Source organism: Oncorhynchus gorbuscha, unplaced genomic scaffold (assembly GCF_021184085.1).
Source record: "Oncorhynchus gorbuscha isolate QuinsamMale2020 ecotype Even-year unplaced genomic scaffold, OgorEven_v1.0 Un_scaffold_4050, whole genome shotgun sequence".
In the NCBI taxonomy this organism is placed as follows: Eukaryota; Metazoa; Chordata; class Actinopteri; order Salmoniformes; family Salmonidae; genus Oncorhynchus; species Oncorhynchus gorbuscha.
In genome coordinates, this window is record NW_025748159.1 from 1 (window position 1) to 15,000 (window position 15,000).

Here is a 15,000-nt window from a genome sequence, read left to right on the forward strand (position 1 = left end):
AAAAACAACTAAAATTAACAGTAAACATTACACATACAGAAGTTTCAAAACAGTAAAGATATTACAAATGTCATATTATATATACACACAATGTACAAATGGTTAAAGGACACAAGATAAAATAAATAAGCATAAATATGGGTTGTATTTACAATGGTGTTTGTTCTTCACTGGTTGCCCTTTTCTCGTGGCAACAGGTCACAAATCTTGCTGCTGTGATGTCACACGGTGGTATTTCACCCAGTAGATATGGGAGTTTTTCAAAATTGGATTTGTTTTCGAATTCTTTGTGGATCTGCGTAATCTGGGGGAAATATGTCTATCTAATATGGTCATACATTGGGCAGGAGGTTAGGAAGTGCAGCTCAGTTTCCACCTCATTTTGTGGGCAATGAGCACATAGCCTGTCTTCTCTTGAGAGCAATGTCTGCCTACGGCGGCCTTTCTCAATAGCAAGGCTATGCTCACTGAGTCTGTACATAGTCAAAGCTTTCCTTAATTTTGGGTTAGTCACAGTGGTCAGGTATTCTGCCGCTGTGTACTCTCTGTGTAGGGCCAAATAGCATTCTAGTTTGCTCTGTTTTTTTGTTAATTCTTTCCAATGTGTTAAGTAATTATATTTTTGTTTTCTCATGATTTGGTTGGGTCTAATTGTGCTGTTGTCCTGGGGCTCTGTAGGGTGTGTTTGTGTTTGTGAACAGAGCCCCAGGACCAGCTTGCTTAGGGGACTCTTCTCCAGGTTCATCTCTCTGTAGGTGATGGCTTTGTTATGGAAGGTTTGTGAATCGCTTCCTTTTAGGTGGTTGTAGAATTTAACGTCTCTTTTCTGGATTTTGATAATTAGTGGGTATCGGCCTAATTCTGCTCTGCATGCATTATTTGGTGTTTTACGTTGTACACGGAGGATATTTTTGCAGAATTCTGCGTGCAGAGTCTCAATTTGGTGTTTGTCCCATTTTGTGAAGTCTTGGTTGGTGAGCGGACCCCAGACCTCACAACCATAAAGGGCAATGGGCTCTATGACTGATTCAAGTATTTTTAGCCAAATCCTAATTGGTATGTTGAAATTTATGTTTCTTTTGATGGCATAGAATGCCCTTCTTGCCTTGTCTCTCAGATCGTTCACAGCTTTGTGGAAGTTACCTGTGGCGCTGATGTTTAGGCCAAGGTATGTATAGTTTTTTGTGTGCTCTAGGGCAACAGTGTCTAGATGGAATTTGTATTTCTGGTCCTGGTGACTGGACCTTTTTTTGGAACACCATTATTTTGGTTTTCCTGAGATTTACTGTTAGGGCCCAGATCTGGCAGAATCTGTGCAGAATATCTAGGTGCTGCTGTAGGCCCTCCTTGGTTGGTGACAGAAGCACCAGATCATCAGCAAACAGCAGACATTTGACTTCGGATTCTAGCAGGGGGAGGCCGGGTGCTGCAGACATTTCTAGTGCCCGCGCCAATTCGTTGATATATATGTTGAAGAGGGTGGGGCTTAAGCTGCATCCCTGTCTCACCCCACGTCCCTGTGGGAAGAAATGTTTTTTTTGTCAATTTTAACCGCACACTTGTTGTTTGTGTACATGGATTTTATAATGTCGTATGTTTTACCCCCAACACCACTTTCCATCAGTTTGTATAGCAGACCCTCATGCCAAATTGAGTCAAAGGCTTTTTTGAAATCAACAAAGCATGAGAAGACTTTGCCTTTGTTTTGGTTTGTTTGGTTGTCAATTAGGGTGTGCATGGTGAATACATGGTCTGTTGTACGGTAATTTGGTAAAAAAGCCAATTTGACATTTGCTCAGTACATTGTTTTCATTGAGGAAATGTACGAGTCTGCTGTTAATAATAATGCAGAGGATTTTCCCAAGGTTACTGTTGACACATATTCCACGGTAGTTATTGGGATCAAATTTGTCTCCACTTTTGTGGATTGGGGTGATCAGTCCTTGGTTCCAAATATTGGGGAAGATGCCAGAGCTAAGTATGATGTTAAAGAGTTTTAATATAGCCAATTGGAATTTGTTGTCTGTATATTTGATCATTTCATTGAGGATACCATCGACACCACAGGCCTTTTTGGGTTGGGTTTTAGTTTTGTCCTGTAACTCATTCAATGTAATTGGAGAATCCAGTGGGTTCTGGTAGACTTTAATAGTTGATTCTAAGATCTGTATTTGATCATGTATATGTTTTTGCTCTTTATTCTTTGTTATAGAACCAAAAAGATTGGAGAAGTGGTTTACCCATACATCTCCATACATCTCCATACATCTCCATACATCTCCATTTTGGATAGATAATTCTTCGTGTTGTTGTTTGTTCGGTGTTTTCCAATTTTCCCAGGAGTGGTTAGAGTCTATGGATTCTTCAGTTACAATGATCTGATTTCTGACGTGCTGTTCCTTCTTTTTCCGTAGTGTATTTCTGTATTGTTTTAGTGATTCACCATAGTGAAGGCGTAGACTCAGGTTTTCGGGTCTCTATGTTTTTGGTTGGACAGGCATTCTTCATCAAACCATTTCTCAATTTCTTTCTTAGATTTTTGCATTCTTCATCAAACCATTTGTCATTATTGTTAATTTTCTTCAAACTGCATTCCTTCCATCTATAGCATTTCTTAATGCTACTCAGTTCCTTTGGCTTTGATGCCTCATGATTGAGTATTGCTCTGTTTAAGTAGACTGTGATTTTGCTGTGGTCTGATAGGGGTGTCAGTGGGCTGACTGTGAACGCTCTGAGAGATTCTGGGTTGAGGTCAGTGATAAAGTAGTCTACAGTACTACTGCCAAGATATGAGCTATAGGTGTACCTACCATAGGAGTCCCCTCGAAGCCTACCATTGACTATGTATATACCCAGCGTGTGACAGAGCTGCAGGAGTTGTGACCCGTTTTTGTTGGTTATGTTGTCATAGTTGTGCCTAAGGGGGCATATGTGGGAGGGGATGCTGTCACCTCCAGGCAGATGTTTGTCCCCCTGTGTGCTGAGGGTGTCGGGCTCTTGTCCGGTTCTGGCATTTAGGTCGCCACAGACTAGTACATGTCCCTGGGCCTGGAAATGATTGATTTCGCCCTCCAGGATGGAGAAGCTGTCTTCATTAAAATATGGGGATTCTAGTGGGGGGATATAGGTAGCACACAGGAGGACAGTTTTCTCTGTTAGGATAATTTCCTTTTGAATTTCTAGCCAAATGTAGAATGTTCCTGTTTTGATTAATTTAATGGAGTGAGTTAGGTATGCTCTATACCAAATTAGCATACCCCCTGAGTCCCTTCCCTGTTTCACACCTGGTAGTTTGGTGTATGGGACTACCAGCTCTCTGTAACCTAGAGGGCAACCAGTGGGTCTGTCTCCTCTATACCAGGTTTCTTGCAGGATGACAATGTCTGTATTACCGATTTCTTTGGTGAAGTCCGGGTTTCTGCTCTTCAGGCCAAAGGCAGATGACCTCAGGCCTTGGATATAGTGAATGCTTTTTGTTCCAAAGAGTGTCCAATGTTGTTGGTCGTGGTTTGGCCTCAGGCCAGTAAGTGTGAGCAGAGCCTGCTGAGCATCTGGTACATGCCATTGGCTTGGGCGAGTGTGAGAGTGGGGGTTGGGACTGTTTGCCCGCTCACTACCTGGGCGTATGTGTGGCTTCCATGTTGAGGCCCTCTTTGCGGGGGTGGGGTGCATGGGGTGGGCAGGAGTGGCATAGGTCTGATCTGAGGGGGCCTAAATGGGGTGTGGGCATGGTTGACGTGGGGGGGTGTTGATTGGTTGGGGTGGGGGTGTGGATGTGTCTGGGTGTGCGGTGGTCTGGATGTAATTCCTCTTGGCGTGGGTCCTCTATGTGTAGGTCAAGGGGGGGGTCCTGCAGGTCTGGGAGGGTGTCTCGCTGGTCTGGGTGGGGTGTCTATTGATCTGTTGCTCCTGTGTGAAGTGTTGGGGATACGTTTCTCTCTGTCTCTCTGTCTCTCTCTCTCTCTCTCTCTCTCTCTCTCTCTCTCTCTCTCTCTCTCTCTCTCTCTCTGTCTCTCTGTCTCTCTGTCTCTCTGTCTCTCTCTGTCTCTCTCTCTGTCTGTCTCTCTCTCTGTCTCTCTCTCTGTCTCTCTCTCTCTGTCTCTCTGTCTCTCTCTCTCTCTCTCTGTGTCTCTCTTTCTCTGTCTCTCTCCCCCTCTCTCCGACTGTCTTTCTCTCTCTGTCTCTCTCTCTCTGTCTCTCTCGCTCTAGCTGTCTTTCTCTCTCTCTGTCTGTCTCTCTCTTTCCCTCTTTCTCTCTCTCTCTGGCTGTCTCTCTCTCTCTGGCTGTCTCTCTTTCACTCTCTGGCTGTCTCTATCTCTCTGGCTGTCTCTCTTTCTCTCTCTGGCTATCTCTCTCTCTCTGGCTGTCTCTCTCTCTCTGGCTGTCTCTCTTTCTCTCTCTGGCTGTCTCTCTCTCTATCTCTCTCTGGCTGTCTCTCTCTCTCTCTGGCTGTCTCTCGCTCTCTGTCTGTCTCTCTCTCTCTCTGGCTGTCTCTCTCTCTCTCTGGCTGTCTCTCTCTCTCTCTGGCTGTCTCTCTCTCTCTGGCTGTCTCTCTCTCTCTGGCTGTCTCTCTCTCTCTGGCTCTCTCTCTCTCTCTCTGGCTGTCTCTCTTTCTCTCTCTGGCTGGCTGTCTCTCTTTCTCTCTCTCTGTGTCGTTCTTCTGTTATTTGTTATTATTAGTTGGTTGTCATGGGAGTTGTTTGCCAGGGCTTTCTGGGCCGATGTGACCAATCACATGGAATCACTGTCATTGGAAGACAGGATAGATTGACTCTGTAAGTCTCTATAGGACTATGACTGTAACTGTCCATGGGCGAACTCATTTTTTACTTTTTCAAATGCTTAAGTCATTTGTACAGTCACTTGTAACACAATGTTTACATGATTGTATGATGCAAGAAACCACTTTACAAAATAAAAAGCATGAGTATATATTTTTACCATAGAGAATCAGACAAAAATGTCGGCTACACTCTGCCTATTGGCTTTTTTTTGCATATTGAAACATGTCTCAACATACAACACTGCCCCTTTAAGGCTTTCCTGGAGGGTCTCCTGGACTAGAGGCTCTCCTGGAGGGTCTCCTGGACTAGGGGGCCTCCTGGACTAGAGGCTCTTCTGGAGGGTCTCCTGGAGGGTCTCCTGGACTAGAGGCTTTCCTGGAGGGTCTCCTAGACTAGAGCCTCTCCTGGAGGGTCTCCTGGACTAGAGGGCCTCCTGGACTAGAGGCTCTCCTGGAGGGTCTCCTGGACTAAAGGCTTTCCTGGAGTGTCTCCTAGACTAGAGGCTCTCCTAGACTAGAGGGACTCCTAGACTAGAGGCTCTCCTAGACTAGAGGCTCTCCTAGACTAGAGGGACTCCTAGACTAGAGGGACTCCTAGACTAGAGGGACTCCTAGACTAGAGGCTCTCCTAGACTAGAGGGACTCCTAGACTAGAGGGACTCCTAGACTAGAGGGACTCCTAGACTAGAGGGTCTCCTAGACTAGAGGGACTCCTAGACTAGAGGGTCTCCTAGACTAGAGGGTCTCCTAGACTAGAGGGTCTCCTAGACTAGAGGGACTCCTAGACTAGAGGGTCTCCTAGACTAGAGGGACTCCTAGACTAGAGGGTCTCCTAGACTAGAGGGTCTCCTGGAGGGACTCCTAGACTAGAGGGACTCCTAGACTAGAGGGTCTCCTGGAGGCTCTCCTAGACTAGAGGCTTTCCTGGAGGGTCTCCTAGACTAGAGGGTCTCCTGGAGGGTCTCCTAGACTAGAGGCTCTCCTGTACGCTGTAGGCTGTAGGCATTTCATCTCCACTGTGACATGAGGCTGTAGGCATTTCATCTCCACTGTGACATGAGGCTGTAGGCATTTCATCTCCACTGTGACATGAGGCTGTAGGCATTTCATCTCCACTGTGACATGAGGCTGTAGGCTGTAGGCATTTCATCTCCACTGTGACATGAGGCTGTAGGCATTTCATCTCCACGGTGACATGTAAGCTTTTTTATTTATTTACATGGACTGACTGTTATTCCAATGTTGGCCTCTAATCCAATTTTGATCAGACTAATTGTTTGATATTGTGATTTATTTTATGTTTCCTAAAGAATCCTTCTTTAAAATTTCTTTGGGATCGGTGTCCCTAGCATGAGGTTATAATTATCAAGAACATTTCCCAGGACAGACATATCTAATATTGGCAGAAAGCTTAATTTCTTGTTAATCTAACTGCACTGTCCAGTTTACAGTAGCTATTACAGTGAAAGAATACCATGCTATTTATTGTTGGAGGAGAGTGCCCAATTTTGAACATGATTGTAATGGTTCATTGGCTCAGTCTAAAACTATGCATATACACTGATGCCATCTAGTGGCCAAAATATAAATGGCAGCTGGGCTGGAATAATACATTATGGCCTTTCTCTTGCATTTCTTCTTCTTTGTATTCATTTTTACCAGATCTATTGTGTTATATTCTACTACATCCCTTTCACATTTCCATAAACTTCAAAGTGTTTCCTGTCAAATCGTACCAAGAATATGCATATCTTGCTTCAGGTCCTGAGCCACAGGCAGTTAGATTTGGGTCATTTTAGGCTAACATTTAAAGAAAAGGGGCCGATACTTAAGAGGTTGTCTCCTCTCCTTCATCTACACGGATTGAAGTGGATTTAACAAGTGACATCAATAAGGGATCATAGCTTTCACCTGGATTCACCTGGTCAGTCTGTCATGTTCCTAGTGTTTTATACACTCAGTGTAAACATGTACACACACACTACATACACACTACACACACACTACGTACATTTACATACACACTCCTCTGTTTCTGAGGCAGCACTGACCTCATGGAGTGAGAGAACACGCTTTTACCTATATCCTTCTCTCTCTCTAGCTCTCACGCTCGCTCTCACGCTCGCTCTCTAGCCCTCTCTCTCTCCATGTATCTCTCTCTCCCCATCTCTCCTCTCTCTCCCTCTCTAAGCGGATGGAGAAAGTCATTAAATCCTCTGGTAGAAGGAGGCATTAGAACAGTGAGAATAAACAGAGTGAGGGAGAGAGCTTAAAGAGAGAAAGAGGGAGGGAGAGAATTTGTTTGATTCTCCCTCACCCTTCCTTCCATTGTCTAGCATACACATTCCTCCCTCCCTCCCTCCCTCCCTCCCTCCCTCCCTCCCTCCCTCCCTCCCTCCCTCCCTCCCTCCCTCCCTCCCTCCCTCCCTCCCTCCCTCCCTCCCTCTCTCCCTCCCTCTCCCTCTCCTCCCTCCATCTCTGACTCCCTCCCTGACTCCCTCCCTCTCCCTCCCTCCCTGACTCCCTCCCTCCCTGGCTCCCTCCCTCTCTCCCTCCCTGGCTCTCTCTCTCTCTCTCTCTCTCTCTCTCTCTCTCTCCTCCCTCCCTCCCCTCCCTCCCTCTCTCTCTTTCTCTCTCTCTCTCTCTCTCTCTCTCTCTCTCTCTCTCTCTCTCTCTCTCTCTCTCTCTCTCTCTCTCTCCCTCCCTCCATCTCTGACTCCCTCCTGGCTCCCTCCCTCCCTCCCTCTCTCCCTCCCTGGCTCTCTCTCTCTCTCTCTCTCTCTCTCTCTCTCTCTCTCTCTCTCTCTCTCTCTCTCTCTCTCTCTCTCTCTCTCTCCTCCCTCCCTCCCTCTCTCTCTCTCTCTCCCTCCCTGGCTCTCTCTCTCTCTCTCTCTCTCTCTCTCTCTCTCTCTCTCTCTCTCTCTCTCTCTCTCTCTCTCTCTCTCTCTCTCTCTCTCTCTCTCTCTCTCTCTCTCTCTCTCTCTCTCTCTCTCTCTCTCTCTCTCTCTCTCTCTCTGTGTTAGAGAGAGTGATTTTTCTCCCTCCCTCCCTGGCTCCCCTCTCTCCCTCCCTCCCTCCCTCCCTCCCTCCCTCCCTCCCTCCCTCCCTCCCTCCCTCCCTCCCTCCCTCCCTCCCTCCCTCCCTCCCTCCCTCCCTCCCTGTATCTCTGTGGTATAACAATATGAGGTCCATCATAGAACTCTGATTAAATCACAGAACTCTTTTAATGGGTGGACACACACACACACACACACACACACACACACACACACACACACACACACACACACACACACACACACACACACACACACACACACACACACACACACACACACACACACACACACACACACACACACACACACACACACACACACACACACAGGGTTTAACAGGGGGTAGTGTAGTTAATGGTGTAGAATGAATGCTATACTGATGGTTCTAAATGTGTGAGGACAGTTAACCTATAGAATATTTTATTACAAACAGAGGACTGGTTAGTGAGGAGGATCACTCTCTGATGTGTGTGTGATCACCCCTCTCTGATGTGTGTGTGATCTCTCTCTCTGATGTGTGTGTGATCACCCTCTCTCTGATGTGTGTGTGATCTCTCTCTCTGATGTGTGTGTGATCACCCTCTCTCTGATGTGTGTGTGATCTCTCTCTCTGATGTGTGTGTGATCTCTCTCTCTGATGTGTGTGTGATCACCCCTCTCTGATGAGTGTGTGATCACTCTGATGTGTGTGATCACTCTGATGTGTGTGATCACTCTGATGTGTGTGTGATCAATCTGATGTGTGTGTGATCACTCTGATGTGTGTGTGATCACTCTGATGTGTGTGATCACCCTGATGTGTGTGATCACTCTGATGTGTGTGATCACTCTGATGTGTGTGTGATCACTCTGATGTGTGTGTGATCACTCTCTTTGATGTGTGTGTGATCACTCTCTCTGGTGTGTGTGATCACCCCTCTCTGATGTGCGTGTGATCACCCCTCTCTGATGTGTGTGTGATCACCCTCTCTCTGATGTGTGTGTGATCACTCTCTCTGATGTGTGTGTGATCACTCTCTCTGATGTGTGTGTGATCACTCTCTCTCTGATGTGTGTGTGTGTGATCACCCCTCTCTGATGTGTGTGTGTGATCACCCTCTCTCTGATGTGTGTGTGATCACCCTCTCTCTGCCTACCGGTTAGAGGGTTGGACTAGTAACTGAAAGGTTGCTGGATCGAATTCCCGAGCTGACAAGGTAAAATCTGTCGTTCAGCAAGGCAGTTAACCCACTGTTTTCCCACAGAAGACGTGGAGGTCGATTAAGGCAGCTTAAATACAGCCCCCCTCTCTGATTCAGAGGGTTAAATACAGCCCCCCGCACCTCTCTGATTCAGAGGGTTAAATACAGCCCCCCTCTCTGATTCAGAGGGTTAAATACAGCCCCCCCTCTCTGATTCAGAGGGTTAAATACAGCCCCCCTCTCTGATTCAGAGGGTTAAATACAGCCCCCCCCTCTCTGATTCAGAGGGTTAAATACAGCCCCCCCCCCTCTCTGATTCAGAGGGTTAAATACAGCCCCCTGCACCTCTCTGATTCAGAGGGTTAAATACAGCCCCCGCCCCCCCCTCTCTGATTCAGAGGGTTAAATACAGCCCCCCTGCCCCTCTCTGATTCAGAGGGTTAAATACAGCCCCCCTGCCCCTCTCTGATTCAGAGGGTTAAATACAGCCCCCCCCTCTCTGATTCAGAGGGTTAAATACAGCCCCCCCTCTCTGATTCAGAGGGTTAAATACAGCCCCCCCCTCTCTGATTCAGAGGGTTAAATACACCCCCCCCCTCTCTGATTCAGAGGGTTAAATACAGCCCCCCCCCCTCTCTGATTCAGAGGGTTAAATACAGCCCCCTCTCTGATTCAGAGGGTTAAATACAGCCCCCCCCCCTCTCTGATTCAGAGGGTTAAATACAGCCCCCCCCCCCCCTCTCTGATTCAGAGGGTTAAATACAGCCCCCCCCCTCTCTGATTCAGAGGGTTAAATACAGCCCCCCTCTCTGATTCAGAGGGTTAAATACAGCCCCCCCCTCTCTGATTCAGAGGGTTAAATACACCCCCCCCCCCTCTCTGATTCAGAGGGTTAAATACAGCCCCCCCCTCTCTGATTCAGAGGGTTAAATACAGCCCCCCCTCTCTGATTCAGAGGGTTAAATACAGCCCCCCCCCTCTCTGATTCAGAGGGTTAAATACACCCCCCCCCCCCCGCCCCCCCCTCTCTGATTCAGAGGGTTAAATACAGCCCCCCCCTCTCTGATTCAGAGGGTTAAATACACCCCCCCTCTCTGATTCAGAGGGTTAAATACAGCCCCCCCCCCTCTCTGATTCAGAGGGTTAAATACAGCCCCCCCCCGCCCCTCTCTGATTCAGAGGGTTAAATACAGCCCCCCCTCTCTGATTCAGAGGGTTAAATACAGACCCCCCCCCCTCTCTGATTCAGAGGGTTAAATACAGACCCCCCCCCCCGCCCCTCTCTGATTCAGAGGGTTAAATACACCCCCCCCCCCCTCTCTGATTCAGAGGGTTAAATACAGACCCCCCCCCCCCCTCTCTGATTCAGAGGGTTAAATACAGCCCCCCTCTGATTCCCCCCAGAGGGCAGCCCCCCCTCTCTGATTCAGAGGGTTAAATACAGCCCCCCGCCCCTCTCTGATTCAGAGGGGTTGGGTTAGATGCTGAAGACACATTTCAGTTGAAGGCATTCAGTTGTACAACTGACTAGATATCCCCTTTCCCTCGCTCTGGTGTGTGTGTGTGTGTGTGTGTGTGTGTGTGTGTGTGTGTGTGTGTGTGTGTGTGTGTGTGTGTGTGTGTGTGTGTGTGTGTGTGTGTGTGTGTGTGTGTGTGTGTGTGTGTGTGTGTGTGTGTGTGTGTGTGTGTGTGTGTGTGTGTGTTAGTCCATGTGAGTGAGGCTGTTGCTTAGAGAGAGGGGGGAGAAGGGGGGCAGCATGAGAAAAGAGGGGCATGGGATGGAGGGAGAGAACTGTGTGTGTGTGTGTGTGTGTGTGTGTGTGTGTGTGTGTGTGTGTGTGTGTGTGTGTGTGTGTGTGTGTGTGTGTGTGTGTGTGTGTGTGTGTGTGTGTGTGTGTGTGTGTGTGTGTGTGTGTGTTGGAGCCAGAGCTGCAGAATAATCACATTATGTGTGGTCTGGCGACCCGGCCATTGTCCAGCCGTAGTGTGATTCCTGGTAGTCCTGTAGCTGTAGGGAGAGATTGGATCTGTCTGTCTGTCTGTCTGTCTGTCTGTCTGTCTGTCTGTCTGTCTGTCTGTCTGTCTGTCTGTCTGTCTGTCTGTCTGTCTGTCTGTCTGTCTGTCTGTCTGTTCCACACTGTCTCCTGCTGTCCTATAGCCGTAGGGAGAGATTCGGTCTGTCTGTCTGTCTGTCTGTCTGTCTGTCTGTCTGTCTGTCTGTCTGGAGGGATGTTAGAGCTCTGTGCGGTAGGATGAAATTGGAGGGATGTTAGCGCTCTGTGCGGTAGGATGAAATTGGAGGGATGTTAGAGCTCTGTGCTGTAGGATGAAATTGGAGGGATGTTAGAGCTCTGTGCGGTAGGATGAAATTGGAGGGATGTTAGAGCTCTGTGCGGTAGGATGAAATTGGAGGGATGTTAGAGCTCTGTGCGGTAGGATGAAATTGGAGGGATGTTAGAGCTCTGTGCGGTAGGATGAAATTGGAGGGATGTTAGAGCTCTGTGCGGTAGGATGAAATTGGAGGGATGTTAGAGCTCTGTGCGGTAGGATGAAATTGGAGGGATGTTAGAGCTCTGTGCGGTAGGATGAAATTGGAGGGATGTTAGAGCTCTGTGCGGTAGGATGAAATTGGAGGGATGTTAGAGCTCTGTGCGGTAGGATGAAATTGGAGGGATGTTAGAGCTCTGTGCGGTAGGATGAAATTGGAGGGATGTTAGAGCTCTGTGCGGTAGGATGAAATTGGAGGGATGTTAGAGCTCTGTGCGGTAGGATGAAATTGGAGGGATGTTAGAGCTCTGTGCGGTAGGATGAAATTGGAGGGATGTTAGCGCTCTGTGCGGTAGGATGAAATTGGAGGGATGTTAGAGCTCTGTGCGGTAGGATGAAATTGGAGGGATGTTAGAGCTCTGTGCTTGTGTTTGGAGTATACATGTTAGTGTGTGTCTGTGTGACTGATATTGGCCAATGCGATAACACTTCCTGTTTCCTGTCTTTTCCGCAGTGCCGGCATCGCCGTGGGTTTCTATGGAAATGGGGAGTCATGTGATGGAGCCAACCGCCTGGCGTATTCTCTACGGCACGCCAACCGCACCGTGGCAGGGGTCGACAAACTGGTGGGACAGTCACACACACACACACACACACACACACACACACACACACACACACACACACACACACACACACACACACACACACACACACACACACACACACACACACACGCCAACTGCACCGTGGCAGGGGTCGACAAACTGGTGGGACAGTCACACACACACGCACACACTCACACGCTCACATATATACTCCAAGCACAGAGCTCTAACATCCCTCCACTTTCATCCTACCACACTAAGGGCTAACATCCCTCCACTTTCATCCTACCACAATAAGGGCTAACATCCCTCCACTTTCATCCTACCTCTCAACACCTTCCAGATTCTAAAAAAACACTCACAAATGTGTCTCTCTCTCTCTGTCTCTGTAGGTGACGGACAGCGCCCTGTCTCTGAACCAGACAGTGGAGGGAGGTCTGGTCCAGTTGGAGACGGTCTACTCTGACCAGACTGACTATGTGTCTCTCTCTCTCTGTCTCTGTAGGTGATGGACAGCGCCCTGTCTCTGAACCAGACAGTGGAGGGAGGTCTGGTCCAGTTGGAGACGGTCTACTCTGACCAGACTGACTACGTGTCCATCGTCCAGAAGCTCCAGGGTCAGCTGGATGAGCTGGTCAGACTCATGGTGGACATCCCTTTCTGGAGTAACTCTGAGATCTCCCTAGAAGACCTGGCCTTCAAGACGGAAGCCTTCGACTGGTACAGGTGAGTTACAGCTGAATACATGTACCATACAGGGTATTACAGTTCCATCTGCTGGACGAGACCTGCCTTCCTCTTATATACTGTCTTATATACTGTCTTATATGTTGTCTTATATATTGTCTTATATACTGTCTTATATACTGTCTTATATATTGTCTTATATATTGTCTTATATATTGTCTTATATGTTGTCTTATATATTGTGTTATATATTGTCTTATATATTGTCTTATATATTGTCTTATATATTGTCTTATATATTGTGTTATATATTGTGTTATATATTGTCTTATATACTGTCTTATATATTGTCTTATATATTGTCTTATATATTGTCTTATATACTGTCTTATATATTGTCTTATATACTGTCTTATATACTGTCTTATATATTGTCTTATATATTGTCTTATATATTGTCTTATATGTTGTCTTATATATTGTGTTATATATTGTCTTATATATTGTCTTATATACTGTCTTATATATTGTCTTATATATTGTCTTATATATTGTCTTATATACTGTCTTATATATTGTCTTATATACTGTCTTATATATTGTCTTATATACTGTCTTATATATTGTCTTATATATTGTCTTATATATTGTCTTATATGTTGTCTTATATACTGTCTTATATACTGTCTTATATACTGTCTTATATATTGTCTTATATATTGTCTTATATATTGTCTTATATATTGTGTTATACATTTCCAGGTGGCTGGTATAGTGTTATATATTGTGTTATATATTGTGTTATATATTGTGTTATATATTGTGTTATATATTTTCAGGTGGCTGGTATAGTGTTATATATTGTGTTATATATTGTGTTATATATTTTCAGGTGGCTGGTATAGTGTTATATATTGTGTTATATATTTCCAGGTGGCTGGTATAGTGTTATATATTGTGTTATATATTGTGTTATATATTGTGTTATATATTTCCAGGTGGCTGGTATAGTGTTATATATTGTGTTATATATTGTGTTATATATTTCCAGGTGGCTGGTATAGTGTTTATATTGTGTTATATATTGTGTTATATATTGTGTTATATTTTATTGTGTTATATATTGTGTTATATATTTTCAGGTGGCTGGTATAGTGTTATATATTGTGTTATATATTGTGTTATATATTGTGTTATATATTTCCAGGTGGCTGGTATAGTGTTATATATTGTGTTATATATTGTGTTATATATTTCCAGGTGGCTGGTATAGTGTTATATATTGTGTTATATATTGTGTTATATATTGTGTTATATATTTTCAGGTGGCTGGTATAGTGTTATATATTGTGTTATATATTGTGTTATATATTTCCAGGTGGCTGGTATAGTGTTATATATTGTGTTATATATTGTGTTATATATTGTGTTATATATTTCCAGGTGGCTGGTATAGTGTTATATATTGTGTTATATATTGTGTTATATATTTCCAGGTGGCTGGTATAGTGTTATATATTGTGTTATATATTGTGTTATATATTTCCAGGTGGCTGGTATAGTGTTATATATTGTGTTATATATTGTGTTATATATTGTGTTATATATTGTGTTATATATTGTGTTATATATTGTGTTATATATTTCCAGGTGGCTGGTATAGTGTTATATATTGTGTTATATATTGTGTTATATATTTCCAGGTGGCTGGTATAGTGTTATATATTGTGTTATATATTGTGTTATATATTGTGTTATATATTGTGTTATATATTGTGTTATATATTTCCAGGTGGCTGGTATAGTGTTATATATTGTGTTATATATTGTGTTATATATTGTGTTATATATTGTGTTATATATTGTGTTATATATTGTGTTATATATTGTGTTATATATTTTCAGGTGGCTGGTATAGTGTTATATATTGTGTTATATATTTATATTAGTGTTATATATTGTGTTATATATTGTGTTATATATTGTGTTATATATTTCCAGGTGGCTGGTATAGTGTTATATATTGTGTTATATATTGTGTTATATATTTCCAGGTGGCTGGTATAGTGTTATATATTGTGTTATATATTGTGTTATATATTGTGTTATATATTTTCAGGTGGCTGGTATAGTGTTATATATTGTGTTATATATTGTGTTATATATTTCCAGGTGGCTGGTATAGTGTTATATAT

At 44.8% G+C, this 15,000-nt stretch overlaps 1 protein-coding gene across 1 annotated transcript in view; it reads left to right on the forward strand.

Moving 5' to 3' along the window:
* Positions 1-11,980: 11,980 nt before the first annotated feature.
* Positions 11,981-15,000, forward strand: part of LOC124028333 (protein tweety homolog 3-like) — a gene marked incomplete at its 5' end in the record, with an annotated part of 25,255 nt that continues 22,235 nt past the window's right edge. Inside the window, 2 exons of the mRNA XM_046340439.1 lie at positions 11,981-12,136; positions 12,624-12,844. Coding sequence (XP_046196395.1) covers positions 11,981-12,136; positions 12,624-12,844 — 377 coding nt within the window. The remainder of the gene's footprint in view (positions 12,137-12,623; positions 12,845-15,000) is intronic.